Below are 20000 nucleotides of genomic sequence, written 5' to 3' on the forward strand. Positions count from 1 at the left end.
CATTCCACAACTGTTTAGCTTTACTGCCTGTTGATATTTATATTCTTCTTATTTCCATGCATGTAAGTATGCAGACATTTACTAAGGAAAAAACAACAGAGAATGGTGAAAGTATGTGAAATAGTGGAACTATAATTGTATTTTGAAGACAATAGTAAAGGTGTTCAAAAGCGTAATAAATATGTAAAGCATTGCGCATATAATTGATATAAAGCTTGAGAGAGAGAGAGAGAGAGAGAGAGAGAGAGAGAGAGAGAGAGAGAGAGAGAGAGAGAGAGAGAGAGCATGTTTGGCATGGGTTGTCTAAGTAAGAGTTAGTGGTCGTCTGTCGAGGTGGGCCGCCCATACGCCATAATTACCAGTGGCTCTTTCGCTTTCTTTATGCCCGGAGGCTCCGAATGTCGATGACGATGAAACAATGTCCGCATCATAACTCTCTCTCTCTCTCTCTCTCTCTCTCTCTCTCTCTCTCTCTCTCTCTCTCTCTCTCTCTCTATTCAGTTATTTTATAGATGAGTTTATTGAAATGACTTTTGTATATATAGGTTTTAACTTTGTTTGCGATGTCTCCAGGATTAATTATATCTATGAGTTTTAAGATGATTTTGGTAATAGAATTTAGAGACCAAATATTATAAGATAGATTTTTTTTTTTTTCAAATTACGATATCTTGATGTTTTACTGCGAAAGAATTGGCCATATATTTTCATTTTATTTATTTTTTAATCATTCCCTAGGACAGAGTAACTTTAGATTTTATATTAATTCAATTATTCTTTGCAAAGCTAAAATAAATGTAATTTATGGCTCACAATTACCGTAATCGCTTCTGTCACTTTCTAATTCTGAGCAGCTGACCAAGGATCTTGTTTGCCTAACCTCTACTATGGCTCTGCTTCAGAAGTCAAATTCCAAGTCCTAGCAATGCGAGAAGTATTGTTCGTATGGTAGAAAAACAATATTGTTTTGATGAGTAAGAAAATCCATTTTAGTATTGCTAATCAGAAGTACAAGGGATTTATTTATCCATCCAAAGAAGGGATCTGTTAATGGCAATGGACTTATTCTTTCTCTTGGGGAGCCACCACTTGTAAATTGAATGTAGGTAATATATATATATATATATATATATATATATATATATATATATATATATATATGAATATATATATATATGTATATAATATATATATATATATATATATATATATATATATATATATATATATATATATATGTGTGTGTGGTGTGTGTGTGTGTGTGTGTGTTTCTGTGTTTGTGTATGTGTATTTATAGATGGATGTTTGCATTTATATATACATAACGAGAGAGAGAGAGAGAGAGGAGAGAGAGAGAGAGAGAGAGAGAGAGAGAGAGAGAGAGAGAGAGAGAGAGAGAGAGAGAAGGTAGGTTGGATGACAAACTTCTCGCATCGCAAAAGAAATAAAGATGGCGGAAGAAAAGGTGCTTTAACGCATATATTATTCTAGTCGTGATTCCTTAACATTTTTTCCCACTCCGTATGCTCTTGTGGCACTATACGTCGAGGGGGTCCCTCTGAATGCCTGTTGAATAAGTGGTCCTTCTGGTGTTGAGATGTTCCGCATGTTTATATCCCCGAAGTATTCAGAGACCGTTATTGGCTCAAGAGAATATAATAGGAGCTTTTAGGAAATAACTTCTGAAAAAGGTTCTGGGTTTTCAATTGCAATTCCGCATTCTGTGTCTGTAAAACAGATTTAAATGGAAATGCTTAAGTGAATTTAGAAGTTTTTTTTTTTTTTTAAGTTTACTTCGTTAGATATGCGTTTTCGTGACAGTGTGTTCGGGGTTTTAAACACTATTCTTTCCTTTCGTTAATTCATGTTAACTGGAACATATTGCATTTTATAGAGGTTATTTGTGATAATGATTATGATAATGACACCCTGATCATCATTATTTCAATACCACGAAAATCTTATCATTGTAGAGAATATGTTTCTTTAACAGGCATATTATATTTAAAATCTTAACCTAATATTGTAATTATTGTTATTTACAAATATTTTTGTCATCTCTCTCTCTCTCTCTCTCTCTCTCTCTCTCTCTCTCTCTCTCTCTCTCTCTCTCTCTCTCTCTCTGTATATATATATATATATATATATATATATATATATATATATATATATATATATATATATATATATATATATATATATATATAATATATATATATATATATATTATTCTTCATTCTCCCGGCAGATTAAACCTCTTATCAAATCACAGAACGACTGTACCAATGATTATCATTAACCTCATAACCCCCACGTATTTTGTCAAAACCTCTATAACTTTTGCACCTTCCTCCAATACTACTGCTTCGTCTTCATTAGCTCTAATACAGCATCTGCAGCCCTAATTCTCCTTTTCTCGAAATATCTCTCAATCCTCATCATCGTCCAAATCCTCATCATTTTCGTCTTCAGCTGCACTAATGCAGTATCCAAGCAACCAGTTTACACCCTCCCTTTTCCTGGAAATAGCTGTTTGCCCTCTCATGTGCAGTTGCATCTGCAGTTGATTTCCCTTGGGATTGGAGTAGCTCTTCTTCCTCTTCCCTCGAGCCTCTTTCCTCCCATCCTCCCCGAGAAGGGAAAGGGTCAGGGTCAGGGATAGGTGTGAGGAGCTTCGGTGTCACGCGCTTCTAACGTTAACATTAATCTTGTTTAAAGTCGAATAAAACTTGGATGGAATTGCCTTGGCAGGAGAAGGTGTTTGGCTTACCTGTTTGCTTGTTTGCTCTTTCAGTCATGTTTATGCAAAAATTTTATCCAATATGTTATGCCACGACAGTTCGTCTATTTTATTTCATCGAATATCAAACAGATAGGGTGTTTGGTTACATTTTATAAAAATAACTATTTTTTTTCATTTCCTGTGTTGTTTTCGTTTTACCTTGTGGCAGTCAATTCTTTTGATTGCCATCTACTTTACTTAATGAACCGTGTTGTATACTGCATTGGTAAAATTTCCATGAACCTGTTTCCTCCTATTGTTTTAACATTTTAGTGAGGTCTTGTGGTTACAGCATACTAATTTTCGAAAGAGGATATACATGCAAATCATGATGTCCCACTCATTTCCTGTTCCTGTACAAATCTTGAATTGAGAAATATCATACCTGGTCGTTTATTTGTCAACAAACGAGTAAGATATTCACAGCACGTCCGTTGGCAGTAAAAGACGCCAGTAAGGTATTCGGATATTCCTGAATGATGGCGGAGTTATGGATATGAATACCTATTGTTTTCAATGAATGGTCATTGCATCAGTGAGGATACTTCATTCATGGTTGTCACAAGCAAAATATTTAGATTCTCCCCACCACATCAGTATTTCTTTTTGGTGACCCTGTGTTGGCAATATCCTTGTCGAGTGTATGCATATTCTTTATATTTTGACATTCCAAAATGGCCGTGTTAATTTTTTTTATTTTTACTCAAGTTTCCATTTTTTTTCCACAAACCTCATTTTGATAGTTGCATTCTTTGTCCAATCAACTAAATGAGAGCAAGGATGACCTTCCTTGAAAAGCATGACCGACCTTGACAGCAATTTTACAAGTCAAGAAGAACGTATTAACATGCAATGCAATGGGCAAGTACATGCCACGCATGAGCAAAGAAGCCAGAAAGGACATGCATTGCTTTATAAATAGCTTACGAATGCATCAAGCAATTCATAAATGTAATCCACGTAGTTTCCATTGTCACTGATCTCAAGATGAAGTGATCTTTGAGGCAGCATCCACCTTACCAGTTGGGGTTTGGTTTTATTTCCCATTTTTTGAGATGTTAATTGATTATTAAAGATTTGTCGTAATCAATAACCTTAAAGAAATTAGAATTGGGAAAAGTTATCACGTTACTGACATCGCTATTTCAAGTTTTATTAGTTGGATTATTAGTATTATTGATAGATTATCATCACAAATTTTACATATTTTGAGAAAAAAAAATAATGCTTTTCAACGATTTTTAATTTTAGAACTTGCAATTTTTTGGGGCAAATACGAGAGAGAGAGAGAGAGAGAGAGAGAGAGAGAGAGAGAGAGAGAGAGACCTATATTTAGACAGCCCACAAATACCCAGCCTCCATTTTCCATCCTAGTGGCATTGCGTGTGTGAATTGGGTCATCCGGGCGTAGTGGGCGCTGACACTTGACCCACATCCCATCCCAACGACCTCCTAGGTGGTATAGTCAATAACTGCTGAAACGGACGTTGAGAATATTGTCATTAGCAACATTACTCTTGGTGCTCTAAAGAAGATTTATTTGTATTCTAAGGGGTATTTCTGTATTTGTAAAATAATTTCTCTAGTGAGTTATTACCTAGAATTTCACATCACACATAGGCGTTGTTTTGGGTTAATTGTTTTTTTTGCTTTACGAATTATGGATATATTTAATTCTATGATTTGAAATGATTTTATGTTAAATTCTGCTTTATAAATTGCCATTCCTAACAGTTGCTCCAGGCAAAGGTCTCTCTCTCTCTCTCTCTCTCTCTCTCTCTCTCTCTCTCTCTCTCTCTCTCTCTCTGCAATTAAATTGGTGGAAACCGCCTTTGTACGTTATTGATGATCATTTTATCCGGTCCCAGTGCCCTGGAGTCCTGTGGCTTCCAGTCTCCCAGTCAGCTTTCCAGGAGGTTCCGGGTACGGATGCCCCGGTGCCTTCTATCCAGACCGATTTGCTTCCAGGGTCTGAAGACCTATTTTCCATTATATTTTCTGTTTTTTTTTTTTTTTTTAATTTTAGTGATCTTTTATTTTTTGGAGGTGGGGAAAGTTTGGCTTCTTTAGTTTGTATCAAACTAGTTTATCGTTCTTTCTGAGGTAATGCAGATGCAGACTTGTTAAACTGGCTAACAGTTTTTGTTCTTATATTCCAAACCAGTTATATATAAAACTTCAAAATAACTGTATTGGCTCTTTTTTCTGTTTTGTTTTTAGTAAGTTTGAATGACCTCATAAATTTCTTAATAGATTGTCTCGCAAATGTGTACAAAATCTTAAAACAACTTAATTTTATAAGTTTTAAGACTGCCACTAACAAGCCATTACAATGAGTCTATTTCGTTTTTTTTTTCAGCCGAGTTTTTAACCTCATTATCGTTTCGGGGAAACATTGCCAATAAAAAAATGTAGTTATGAAAACTGTTGGGGATTTCCAGTCTCATACACACCTTGATAGTGAGGGCTCTGGGAAGAACGAGGAAACAAAGTAACTAGTCACTCTTGAAGTCCATTAAGAAAAAGAAGACTTGAGAGAGAGAGAGAGAGAGAGAGAGAGAGAGAGAGAGAGAGAGAGAGAGAGAGAGAGATTCTCATGCCCATTACCAAGGGCGCAAGTTCTGGTTTCGTTCGTATTTTACATTATATTTTACACTTGCGGTTTGGAACCAGTTTCTCATTTGTTTAATGTTAGTAATATGACTCTTCGACTAGAACCATTTTGAAATTTTTTGCATGAATTATTGCCAGGGAAAATGACAGAGTAGAATATACTTTAATTATCACATATTTCTTTTCATATCTTTGGCAGTGAAATGAAGATCAATCGAGATTCTAGTTGTGAAAGTGCCGATGTGATTGAATTTGTATAATCACAAACACTACGTGTAACTATAAAGGCATAAATGGAAAGGCATGGACATATGGATACTCATTATTTTTAATAACATTTAACTATGTCGAATATAATGCTGGATTTACCACGTATGGCCACTGCTTGTATCAAGCATATATTACTGTATTTATCATCCATTTAATTAATCGAATTTCATTATGTAACCTAAATCACCATCGGAAAATCTGTGTTGCATTGAAAGTCTTAATAAATGTTATGATGCAAGATCTTTTCAGGCATATCGTAGCTGTAGTAAATGAAATGTCTAGTGGTAGTGCCTTTTTCACTAATTACCATGATTTCATATTTTTAGCTGTGGTTTTCAAGAGTTGATTTTATAAATGTTTGAATGGTCACGTGATTTTAGCGTGGTTACCAATCTTCTTCTTGATGTCGGCTACCCCCCAAAATTGGGGGAAGTGCCTTTGGTATATAGATGGACCAATCTTTAAGAGCAACCTGAAAAAAAAACTCGAAATCCAGATCATAAATTTTCAATTATATTTTTTATTTCTTGGCTTATATGATTAGAGATCACCAGATAATGTTACTTGCTTTACTTTACTTTGACGGCTGTTTTTCCGGTTCTATACAGCAGGGGAACCCTACTCTCTACAGGACCTCCACTGTTATTTTATCCTGTTCGTTCAGTTAAAGTAGTTGCACAGTCGACATTATTCACCAATTGATATGATTCCAATAACTCACTAAATGCGTCATCCATCCAAAGATTGAAGTCTCCACAAATAACTAATTCATTTTTCTCCATGATAATCATCGGAATGAGTTCACTGAATTCTTCAAAAACGATACTGGCATTTGTTCTCGGAGGTTTTTTAACTGTTACAATGGATATTTTTCTATTATGCGTAAAGTTTATTTCTATATATTCAAAGCTTGTTACACAAGTTCTTTATAACATTTCGAGATTTGAGTAACTTTTATGAATGAGGAACCCGACATCCCCACCAGCCCTACCCTCTCTAACATTGCCTAGATTACTAACATTGAACCGTAGATCGATTCTGACCTTAATGAGATAGTATGTTTTAGAACATGTGACCTTTGAGAGACGTAACTCATCTTGATCAGATAAATGGTAATAACCATAATGGAGTTATATATATGAGATATATTCGTTACATAGAAATTGCTATAAGCCTTGGGTCGTCATCTCGATCGAGTTATACTGTACACTAGCATCCATTAGAAAGCACATCCCGTCAATTTCAATCCACATGAGAGCATGTTTCCTGGCTGTAATACCGGCTGTTGGAAGAAGGCGTGCCCTCAGTCAGATCTTTCTAGTAAATGCAATTAATGTATCGTGAAATATTGTTGAATAAGCCATGCCCTCAGTCAGGCCTTTCTAATAAATATAATTACAGTACTGTATCGTGAAATATTGTAGAATAAATCGTGCCCTTCAGTCAGGCCTTTCTATTAAATGTAATTACTGTATCGTGAAACATTGTTTTCAAATCTATATTACTCATCCAAGAGTTCCAATTTTTTATCACTCGAACTAAATCCCCCACCCCCTCCCCTCCATTATTGGCTAACCCGTTCTTAAGAGACCGTGCTAATACACACAAACTCCATTGCTGGAAGGTGTGGTGGGTTATGATTTCAGTGCAGTGAAATTACCAGTTTTATTTTCTCCGTGTATTTATAAAACTTAAATATATTTACTTGTTTTATTGATATGGATCTCTTTCTTTCCAGGTACCAGTTCTTCCTTCAGGTGAAGCAAGATATCTTACAAGGACGCCTTCCTATATCTCAGGAATTGTCTGCTGAACTTGGGTCATATGCCGTTCAATGTGAGTTTTTCTCTATATTTAATGCGTAATCAATTTCCTTTGATATTTTCTAATACTGTAACGAGTTTTACTCAGTGTATGCTACCATCAGTTTAATAATAGAATAATAATTTGACCCACCATTGATCATTTATTCAACAATGACAAATGTTTGAATTGTTGCAAAACTCAAACAAAATATTAGTCTTAAGATTTTTATACTTCCACACACTTCATGAACTAAACTCTTCGAAGTACAATCAGATGGGTTGCGACACTCACACGTGATCGTTCTTTCCTAACTCCTGAACCTCCCCTTTATCGCTTTTTTTCCATAACCTTATCTGATACGAAGAAAATTACCGATATGAACGTAAGTCTGATGTTCGTATCGCGTGCCCCACATGGCTTTTAATTTCACTTACCTTTTGCGACTGTTACGGTCTACTTATGACGATTCTTGGCGTATCTGCTTTTTGCGAAAATGTTAGAAGAATTAATATACACACAAATGTAAGGTTTTTTGGGGGAAATGCGTTTGTTCTTCTGTATCCATTTAATGGTTACATTTCCGTAGTATGAGGATTGCCTCGTTAATGCCACCGTCCGTTATGATGGTATGCAAGTGTTATAACGTAGACAGTCACTCAAGCGTTTTTTTTTTCATCTCATTATCTCTCCACCGTAGATGCGACCCTCAATGGACGACTAATAAGTTGGTACTCGAAATAATTTACTGCTTTACCTGAACAGAGGTGTTCGTCCAATCTGGGACTCGAACGCGGGTACCAAAAGCTTAGAGAGAGAGAGAGAGAGAGAGAGAGAGAGAGAGAGAGAGAGAGAGAGAGAGTTGATATGAACTGTATCCGAATAAGGTAAGCCAGTTTCTAACAAGCGAGGAAGCGATAGGGATCTAAAATGACTGGTGAAGTACCTAAAGATTAAAAGAGAAAATTTGGTTGATTCAGAAACGATAAGTTTAAAAGATTATTTGCTGAAAAAGAGGAATAAAGCTTAGGGAATATGTCGGGTCTTTTTGATAAAAAATAAACGAATTAAATTACTATAAATTAAGGTAATTATTGATCAATATGTCTTATTTTCCCGCACGCTTTGGAATGGAGAAAACACTTTAGTGCGAGAGGTTTGGATAGGTAAGAGTGTGGTGTAATGTTTGGTGGCCGTTGCTATTGTTGCTTTTGCTGTGCGCCCCAGGCTGAGCAACATCCCAACGTGGGAATGAGAGCTTCTCTTTTGCTACAGACTATCAGGAGAAAGAACGCTCCGGCAGATGAAGATGCTCTTGGCGTTGTTGTTGTTGTTGTTGTTATCGTTGCTGTTTTGGCTATTTTTTGTTTGAGGGGTTGTTGTAATCTCTCTCTCTCTCTCTCTCTCTCTCTCTCTCTCTCTCTCTCTCTCTCTCTCTCTCTCTCTCTCTCTCTCTGAGAAAATTCAGTGATTGTTGTTATCGTTGTTGTTATGGCTAATTTTGTTTGAGGGGTTGTTGATGTGACTCTCTCTCTCTCTCTCTCTCTCTCTCTCTCTCTCTCTCTCTCTCTCTCTCTCTCTTTGTGTTTGTAAAAATTCGGTGACTTAGTTAGAAAGGAAACTGCTAGTTAATATTAGCTATTAAAGTTACCAAAACCCTTCAACATTGTTAATAGCTTCTCCACAACCCATCTCATGTAAAGGATGTGTCACATAACATAGTATTAAGAAAATAGTTTGTGTGTGTGTGAGAGAGAGAGAGAGAGAGAGAGAGAGAGAGAGAGAGAGAGAGAGAGAGTACTTGATATACAGTATGAACTTTAACATCTAATAAAAAATCTAAAGTGAGATCATTTTGATAGAACGATTTATGTGATTTTAAAAATAGATCAAACAAAAGAATGATATTACAGAGAAGGTCAAGATAAGGGTCGGCATGAATGGGAACGAAACTCAAAGACGTTAAAAAAATAGCGAAGTAATCTCTTCGCTGTCATATTATGAAAGACTTCTCAAACGTAAATAATGGCTGATATCTCGAGGGCATCCATTATCAGAAAATGTACGGGACATCGTTTAAGGAACCAAATTTGGACAAGGCTAATTAGAGTAAAGCAGTTCAAGAGCTTTGGTATCTAGTGTTGGTCTTGTGTGCTCGCAAGTGGAAAATGAAGGTATATTGATACCATTGACTTTTATCTGTTGGTTCTTCTTTGGAAACTCTCCCGTTGATTGACAAAAATGGAAAGGATATAAATCGACCTTAAACATTTTCTTTGTGAGAGCAGACGATGAATATTGATTATACAAAGACAAGGCTTTTGTTTTGTCATTTTGAAAAATTACTTTTGGTGGACATTAATTAGGAAAAAATGTAGGTGGTTGCTATATGGAAATTTGCATGAGCCATTTGTCCATATGTGAAAGCTTAAAGATTATTGAAATTAGTTTAAGGAAAACAACTGAAAAGAAAGTTCTTAACAATATCTCAACAGTTTATGATTCTTTAAAATATACATTTTTTTCCGTGAAACGTTAGGATAAAAAAAAGACTGCTGGGCGTGAAAAGAAATTACAGTACTGATTTTGGTTTGAAACGACATCTCGAACCACTGCACAGGGGAAAAAATTTGGCATTGCTGGTTTAACAACTTGTATTCTTCTTCCAGAGTTTGTTATTGAAGAAATAGTAAAACAGATGAAAGACGTCCAACGTCTTTTGAAATGTATTTTGATACCGCTTACGATTGTTTATTAAATGTCAAAACTATTATAATGGGTTTTGTTCAGAAAACTTTATTATAACTCCTCTGTGGCCTTTAATCTTCATCACTGGTGTATTCGTTCAAAGATAATTTTATTTCCAAAATCAATACCTTTTTTTCTTTTTTTTTTTCGAGAGTATCCTCAGTCGAACTGGTCCAGGCACGGAAGTAGAAACTGGCTGTAAAACAAGTTTCAGCTTTTCGTCGACCTCTGTTTTACTGAGAGAGAGAGAGAGAGAGAGAGAGAGAGAGAGAGAGAGAGAGAGAGAGAGTTTTTTGACATTGTTATATTCAAGTATATTTCAGTCCATCATTGCGTCCTCACCACGATAATGTAAGTGTGGGCTTATATATGCGCTTGTAGTTTTAGTAGAAATATATATATGTGTATATATATGTGTATGTGTGTGTGTGTATGTATGTATGTATATATGTATATATATATATATATATATATATATATATATATATATATATATATATATATATATATACAAGGAATGCATATGTGCGAAATCTAACCGAGGCCCTTTGTGTCAATAGGCGTAGGAGGAGATGATGATGATGGTGATGTATGTATGAATGTATATTTATGTTCGTATATATTTATATATTATAAAGGGTTTGAGAAGATTAGTTCCCACTCCTAGTTCTAATTTCCATGTTTCCGCTTGTCTTGCTTTCAGTTGTACGTGATTTTATCGTTAGAATATTATGTTTTTTTTACCACTGGACTAATGGATTGAAAAAAAAAAGTCTTTTGATTACACATTTAGGAAAATCTATTCCATTTGAAATAAAAACCACGAGAGATCGTGGGATGTCCCAAGACAGTATTATGCAAATATAGAGTTGTCGGTTAGGAATATCCAATGTTCTTTAAAAGATTCTTTAGATGTTCCTAAGGTCCTTTAAATACACTCATGGTATATTTAAAGGAGTACCATGGTTATCAGTACTAGTAATAAAAGGACATTTTCTGCACTATGTCGTCCAGCCTATTGTGGCTGGGTAGTTCTCAGAGTTGCCGCTAGATTGCGCACTTTCACGGTGTTTTGAGAATCCTTGTCGAGAATTGTGATGAAATCATCTGACAATTTGACTCCTAACTTTATAATAATCATGTGACCTCACAAACTAGCTGCTAGCAGCACGTCTAAATGTAGGTAATTATTCCAATTGATGTACTAATTGAGAGATAATACATGCAAATGAAGTTTAATAACGGGCATATAGTTAATGAGCATTCAGACCCTCAGTATACCCTGTACTTGACTACATGGAATAATGGACTTTTTTTATTGGCCGGGGATTGACGCGTCCACTTTTGTGTTATCTAGTCATTAGATGTAATGTATTGGCGGTTCCAGGATAATAAAAATGGAATTTAGATCCAAATATTAGGATATTTTGCTTCATTAGAAGAACAATCAAGTCCACTTTGAGAGGTGCTTACACCTATTCTACCTGCCTAGCCTAATAAGTGGCCCAATAAGAGTGCTTGTCAGTAGAGAGCGCCTGATGTTACGATAGCAGTTAATGGTGGTTCGAGGCCGTTATATACTCGTTAGAGGGTAGTTCGTGGAGGGTTTAAATGAGACAAAAGATGCGTCCGAGTTTTATGAATGGGTTGAGATAGGGGTTGGGTGAAGTGAGTGGTAGAGGCTTTTTCAAGTTTTCTTTGAACATTAACATTTAATTGATGTATTTTTAGGGTTATTGTTATAAAGGCTTATAATTTAAAGTTAGTTTATCCTATAATTAGGAAACTGTTTTATCTTTACAAGTATAATCTTCAACTATGTAGAAATTTACATCATCCCCAGACCATTTCTGTTAGCATATAGGTAATGCTTACATTTTTTAAAATCAGAGTTTGAAACCTATAAAATGGAAGTAACAGTAACTCTGACAATGACGTTAATGATAACAGTAGTAATAATGAAAATAATCATAATGTAGACATCTTATACCTAGTAAATATCATAAGAAATTAAAAGCACCACTTTTTTATTATATCATAACTTCCCTTTAATAATAAATGTGTTAATCACTTCATTGTTATTCTTTGAAAAATATGAGATATCTTGAAAAGATCGAAATCAAACTGATCTCTCCCTTATTTCCAGTGAATTGCCTTGAAGACTAGCATTTACAACAACTCGTTTGATTTTGACTTTTTCTTTAGAAGGTCCCATTCCACCTAATGTGATGCAGGGCCCCAAGCATTTATCATAAATACTTTAAACAGACGCGTGCGGCATAGTTCATATCGATTGTCAACAATGGTTATAATAATTTTGATTGAGTAATAATGGTTACTGTTGAAGAAAACCCCAAGATCACAATTTTTTTCTCTTGGTATCTGAAGGAGTGAAAGCCGCGTCAAAGTATGAAGTGGTTTGACAGTTTGGTGAATATTTTAAGTGTCTTTTTATGACCGGCGGTTTGTACAAGTGGTCAGTATAGAACGTCTGGTGTAAGGTAGTGGACACTGGCCTCTCAGACCCTCTCTTTGTTTTTGTCAACTTAGCTTTGCGGTGAGTGAGCTGTATCGGAGCTGAACATAGAGAGGACCAACTGACGGACAGTGCTTAGTGTCAAAGTTGCAGGAACGAGGTAATTACTTCTGGTAGCATTGAAGGCTAACCTGAATTATTTCGATTGAATTAAGTTACTAAGAAGTACCCCTTCTCATCACTGATGTTCTTGAGCTCGCATTCATAAGCTGTTGTTTGATTAATATTTAGGTTTCGTAACTTTTTAACAGATATATATTTACGGGAACTGATTTTCGCCTTCTTTGGTGAAAACTTTGTAATCTATCAAAATTAGATGTAGTAATAGCTGTTTATAAATGTGTGAGATTTTTCTAGATTATTTATACCTGATTTTTAGTGATTCCTTACCAGGAAGGAGTTGTCATGGCGTATTTGATTAAAAATAAAATAGGTATACAGTTTATGGAATTTATATTTATGCAATTTTGGATGTAGGATTTCTATAGAATATGAATATGCATTGCAAAGAGGAGTATGGACTTTCCTTTCCCTTCCTAGTGAGACATTAAAGCTCAGAGGTTATCGGACAGGTTCATACTTACTGTATTTTGGCGGCTGCTTTTCCGGTCCCATACGGCAGGGGAACCCCACTCTCTAGAGGACCTCCGCTGTTGTTATATCTTGTTCGTTCTGAGTATCTCAACATTTCATATTACGGAATGCTCATTTACTGTTAAATCATAGCACGGCTTTAAAAGTCACCAGCCTTGTGACAATGATAGTGGCCCTGTTATCCGTTTACTTAGTCTGACAGTTTACCTAATTCATTGAGAATTCGGCTAAATAAGTTTTGTGTTTGGTTAAGCTAAGCGAATCTTGTGATTAGTCAATTCCATCCTGTTACCTTGTTGGATAACCAAAAATGTGTTAGGCTAATCCTGCCCTGTAGAAGGGGTTAAGCCAATTCGTGTTAAGTGACGAAGGCTAATCCAACCTTGAAATTAATAAATTCGATCATTAAGCTTGGGTTATTTTTGTCTGTTATTTAAAACATATACTCCTCTCAAAACTCCTTGTATCTGATATCACAATGAGATAAAATGAAAAAAAATGTTACCTATTGTAGTACTTAATGAGGGTTAGTTATAAAATGCACAAAAGTATCAGCGGTACTATTTCTTATCATCATACAAGTTATATCCTGTTTATTTGCATTTTGCTTTTAAAAACGTGCCTTAAATGAATTGGTAGACTGCTTTGTTACAAAATAATTATTTTTAATTGTGCCAGGAAAAGGTATATTTCATTTGTTAAAAATCTATCTTGTAATTGCACCAGGATGAACTTTGCCAGCCAAATGTGGTACAAATGAAATTACTGTTAATGGTGAAAAAGAAAATCCAAAGGATAGAGGTTTGCTTTTCTAAAGGTTTTAGCTTTATAAGTAGTGGGTGGAAGTGCGTCATTGATATTGTTATCAACAAGGTAAAACTTTCAAATCCAGCCGCATTTGCATCATGAAAGAAATAATGTCGCCCAGGATGCAAATTTAGTATTTTTTCCCCTCCTTTATCAGTTACTTTTCGATATTTCCCTTAAACGAAATAATCTTGAGACCGGTATACATTGTATATGATGGTCATTTTTTAAGATTTGCGCACTACTCCCGTTTTATCAACTTCTATCAAATGAGGAACCCCTTTATTTGATATGTTGGTTGAAACCACTAGGAATAAACAGATTAGCCTTTGGAGAAGGGTTATAGAATAGGTGGCTGGAAAGAACAAGGGCTGAATTTATTTATACATTCAAGCATAATCCATTTTTCATCTGAATGTTTTATTAAAGGCAATTGTCTTCGCTGTTGATAGTAGTCCACTAAGTTACGTTTATATATATATATATATATATATATATATATATATATATATATATATATATATATATATATATATATATACTGTATATAATAAAATCGCATGGAAAATAAAATCCAAACGGCATTTCTTCATTGCCTCTCTAGACACCTGACTTGTTGAACTAAGAAAGTACTATAATCTAACTTTTTTTTTCAAATAAAGCAATTACGTGAGTTGTGCTCGAACTACTATTAAACATTTACCAAGGAGAAATCTTCCGTATATGATTTACTTTTTATGAATACTCTTTACAAACGCCTTCTTTTTTTTTTCTTTTTTTGTATATGTGCCGATATATTTTGTATACGTCATTATCAATGTACATATGAATTATGTTAACATGATTATATAAGCTAATTATATTAAACTTATTTATTTTTGCTGTAAATAGTTAGTTACATAAACCTATGCGCTTTGGATGGCTTTATTTTATCATTACGAGAAATGGCAACCAGGATAGGGATAAAACTGAGAAGAATAAGAAAGGTTTTGCTGTAAATTGGCCCAGTGGTGGATGGTGCGCAAGTTTTTGTATTGAGTAAATTTCTTTTATATTGTTGCTTTAGAAATTTTCCTTTCATGTGTGTTTCACTCTCGAGAAGCCAGAACGAATGCAAAAGGCTTCGGCAGTGTTGCCAACCATCCAAGAGGAACGGAAGACTCCGTTAATTACCAGGAATTCCCTTTTAATCAGATTCCGTGGGGCAACAATGCGCCTTTGAGACCGCCCCATTTTGTGTAATGGTAGATTTGCCTATTTGGGCCGTAATGAGATGGAAATCCGCTTTTCGGAAAAAGAACGTTCCTTGAAAAGTTTAAATACATTTTCGAGGGTGAAACAACGTTGTCGGAAATTGAATATTTTGTCGACAACGAAGAGTCATCGGCAGCGTTGGTAAAATTCGTGCCGAAACATTGCCGACAGAGCCTCCTGCATTCGCTAACGAGGTCCGGGAAAAGGATCAACGTACGGGAATTTGGTGGCAACGTAACGACGAAGTTCGATGCTCTTAGGTTGAGGGAAATTTACAAGAGAGAGAGAGAGAGAGAGAGAGAGAGAGAGAGAGAGAGAGAGAGAGAGAGAGAGAGAGAGAGAGAGAGAGAGAGGGGGGGGGGGGGGGGCGTTTAAACAGATTATACCATATTCGTACTTGGCGAATTAACATTAAATTTTATATAAGATTTTTTTTTATCAATTCACACATATATGCATAATCCGATTTTATTCTTTTATCATTTTCATCTCATTTGACGTTATCTCCTTTTCCCTTGACAGCCGAATTGGGTGACTATGATCCGCGTCGCCATTCTCCTGGTTACGTCTCTGAGTTTCGATTTGTTACGACGCAGACGGTCGCCCTGGAGAATAAAATAGCTGAACTTCATAAAAAACTGGTGTAAGTATAACTTAAAATAATTTATCTTATAGCGTTAATATTTGTAGTACAAGCAAGTAGTTATTTTTATTATTTCCAGATTGGATCATTTCATACTTATTTGGGCACGTGTCAGTTATAGATTATTACCATTGTTCAGAATATATGTGTTTTAAGATTTATTTGAAGTTTTGAAAAAGTAACATGTTGGAAATAAAGATTACGGCATGGGCATATTCAAGTCTTATAGAGCTCATCACATATTAACTATATCTATTGTAGTTCCTAAGACCAAATGGCTTTTTACATATCGTACATTACGCGCTTCGAAATATTATATTAAGTTATATTTATTCACATGTTGTTATTAAAAGTATTTTTTATTTGATATCCTTTGTCTATCCTTTCAGAGGACAAGTTCCTTCGAAAGCCGAAATGTGTTACCTAGAAAAAGTCAAATGGTTGGACATGTATGGTGTCGATCTTCATCCTGTTCTGGTGAGTACCAAATCATTTGTAATTATTCAGTGCGTGCGTGTGTGTGTGTGTGTGTGTGCGCGTGTGTGCGCGCGCACTCGCAATTGTATTATAAGGTAACTTATTTTAATCATTCAGTAGAAAGTTATTGTTCCTTCCTTATTTCTTTAAGATGATATTTGTATGAATACACGCACAGGCATGTCCATAGTGTGTGTATATATATATATATATATATATATATATATATATATATATATATATATATATATATATATATATATATTGGTATATATATATATGTATATATGTATATGTGTATGTGTATATGTATATATGTGTATGTGTATACGTGTATGTATGTACATGTATGTATATGTATGTATATGTATATATATATATATATATATATATATATATATATATATATATATATATATATATGTGTGTGTGTGTGTGTGTGTGTGTGTGTATGACTTGAAATTGTATAAAAAGCTTAATAACTGCATTCATGCAAAATTTATTAAAGAAATTCGTGAGCAAATCAACCCAATTTAATTTATGGTATCTGAACTCGTGAGAAGTAAATAATGCCATCTGTAAAGTATCTTTATTTCCAAACTTAGAGTTTTCCTCATGGCATAGTTTGCCACCACCGCGCAAAATAATCCAACGGAACTGGCATGGAACTAGTATATTACTAAACTTTTAACTTTAATAAAGGAAGCATCTGGACATCCTTCTTACCCCTCCATCCTTCACAACTTCCTCTCTTCCCTTTCCTCAGACCGTTTTAGTTTATTTTATAAAGAATTGCACGGGAAAATGTTTTCTTTAACGCTCTGTGCTAACGCGAGTGTACTAAAGTAAATAATCTTTTTTTTATAGTTACGTCTTTGTTGAAGTTTATTCTTAGTTCTTGCTATATTATGGTATTCATGAAAATAATATTTATCATTATTTCTTTCTACGGGTATTAAAGTAAGGTAGATGGTATATAAATATGTATCAGATTCTTTTCATTGTGAATTCAAGAAATTATGAATAATAGCATAGAATTGGCGACATTTTTCCCCTATTCATGTTTAATCTCTCTACCAAATTCTCCGTCGATTCAACGAGATCCTGTTAAGAATTACTATGCTGTACTTCCTGAAAACTACTTTAGTATTATACGATCCTGCGTGTGGGTTTTGAACAGAGCATACTTTTGTGTCAGTAATAACTCTGCAGAATTAATAAGATAACTACGTAAAAGGAATTTGGCGTAAAATAGCTATTTCATCACTGCTAGGTCCACAATCAGTTATGATAGTGGTAGACAAAAAGGCTTTAGATTTTACTCACTTACTTTTACTTTTAGGGGTTTATTTCTCGCCCTCCATCAGACTTTGAGTCTGTTCAGGCGGGCCTTGATGTGTGAAAATAATTTCTTTCCAGTTTATATTTTGCTCTGTATCTTTTCAGTTATTCGCTATCATTTGTATTCAGGCTTAATAGTTTTCAGATCTTGAAAACTGCCACATTTTTGCTATTCTTGACATCAAGTGGAAGGTCGTTGAAGAGTCTCGGTGCAGCATAACAAAAAGTTCTTCCTCCTATTGCATGATTCACACTAATTTAGAATAGTCTATATGGGTCATCAGCACGTCTAACTCTTACAGCAGCGCTAGTAGCTTGAGGGTAGGGGACCAAGCAATCTCCAAGATATTTAGGCTTATCACTTTTAAGTGCTTTGTAAGTCAACAAGCAAATCTTAAATTCAATTTTAGCCTTAACAGGTAACCAATGTAGATCAATCAGTGCAGGAGTTATTCTCTCCCGAAATTTAATACCTTTTATCAGTCTAGCCGCCCGGTTTTGCACATTTTGAAGCTTTCTTAGTAGTGTATTTGGCAATTTATAGTACAAAAAACTGCAATAATCAAGCCTTGATATTACGCGACTCATCACTAAAATTTTTGTACTGCCCTCTGTTAAATATTTTCTAATAAATGCTACGTTTCTCAGGTGATAGTTACACTCTTTCACTGTAATCACTATTTGATCCTTCATTGACAAATTTCAATCTATCAGTACACCAAAATTTTTCACAACAGGCACAATCCTAACATCAGCGAAAAGAGAAAGAAAGTCCTAAAGGCTCAGATGCAGGGTGAGGCACATTTCTTGACAATTTTAGTAATTTATCGTTGGTTTCTTTTTAAATTCGATTCTAAATAATATACAAATGGTTCCACCTACCACCGAAGTTTTGCTTTTCTTCTTAGGAAGTAAAACCACAGATTTCTAGTTCTCTTAAGAGAATCTTGGATCTAAAACAAGAATTTTAAACGAACGCTGGTGGTCCCAACCAGGAGGAAAGCTCAAAAAAATTATCTTGAAAGTAGGAAAGTCATAGACATTCCGAAAACAAAGGATCGAATAAAGTCAACTTGTTTAGAGCACACACACACACACACACACACACACACACAGATCGCGACGGAGAGAAAATATTTTTAGAAATTGTAAGAGGGCAGGTCAGTACGAGGGGTAATCAGACAAAGTTAAATCTAACAAGGATGATACAGGGTAATATAAATTTCGAATAATTGGAATAAATGCGACATCGAAATGAAAAATCTAGTTTCGAAATGTGGATATAGCATTATATGTTGTGTTTGAAGCCCATAAGTTCCGTAAATGCTGGTAGAGAAGAGGAGAGAATGTATATTCGAGAAGTGGTGAAAATATGTCTATAAACTGGTTTAATTCAGACCCTACAGCCAGGTATGACAAAGCAAAATCTTCGAGGCCAAGAAGAAGATTCACCAGTTTTGGTATTTTCAAGGTCAGGACCTTCCGACGACGGAGGCCCTCAGTCCACCTGACCTCGTATAGTACTTAAGTACTATATTTTAGTATTTCTATAGTACTTGAAAAAAGATTAATACCTATCATGGTTCTCTCTGTCTTCTTCGTTTTTTATCAATTGATCTCCATAAGACCAATGTCACCTATAAAAAAAAAATCAATATCAGGTGACGAAAAGTCAGTTACATCAGAATGAGTTAAAGTGAATAGAAGAATTTTAAAGAATAAAACAATAGATGGAGCCCAACAGCATAAATTATAGCGAGAGCAACGGGGTGAAAGTGAGGAGAAGCGATTGTAATAGACATAGCAGTTGGGGTGCGAATGGTAAGGGCGGAAACAGTGATTGGTGTAGTGGTATTGTCGAGCTTAGGCAAAAGCAGGAATAGTAAAACACATACATTTGCCGAAAAGTAAGAATTGGCTTAGGATTCGTAATTAATCATATCTACATTGCATGAAGCTTAAATTAATATTCTGGAAGTTAAGTATTTACCTTTTAAAACAGCATTACATTCTGCTATTCTTACGTATTGTTACGTAATCCCTCATATTCTTGTATAAAAAATGGAAGTGGTCTAGGCAAGGTAATTATCGGTTCTTCTGAAGTATATCTTGCTTCCAAGGGAGTTTTATTT

General features: G+C 35.0%; 2 protein-coding genes across 10 annotated transcripts in view; one reads left to right on the plus strand and one right to left on the minus strand.

Moving 5' to 3' along the window:
* Nucleotides 1-20000, minus strand: part of LOC137631735 (band 4.1-like protein 4) — a 773040-nt gene that overhangs the window by 212257 nt on the left and 540783 nt on the right. The window lies entirely within an intron of this gene.
* LOC137631737 (band 4.1-like protein 4) overlaps nt 1-20000 on the plus strand; it is a 97828-nt gene that overhangs the window by 32389 nt on the left and 45439 nt on the right. For all 5 annotated transcript variants that reach the window (XM_068363636.1, XM_068363638.1, XM_068363637.1 and 2 more), the window contains exons 3-5: nt 7404-7501; nt 15930-16050; nt 16440-16527. In XM_068363636.1, the coding sequence (XP_068219737.1) occupies nt 7404-7501; nt 15930-16050; nt 16440-16527 (307 nt within the window). The remainder of the gene's footprint in view (nt 1-7403; nt 7502-15929; nt 16051-16439; nt 16528-20000) is intronic.

Source organism: Palaemon carinicauda, chromosome 40, assembly GCF_036898095.1.
Source record: "Palaemon carinicauda isolate YSFRI2023 chromosome 40, ASM3689809v2, whole genome shotgun sequence".
Taxonomy (NCBI): Eukaryota; Metazoa; Arthropoda; class Malacostraca; order Decapoda; family Palaemonidae; genus Palaemon; species Palaemon carinicauda.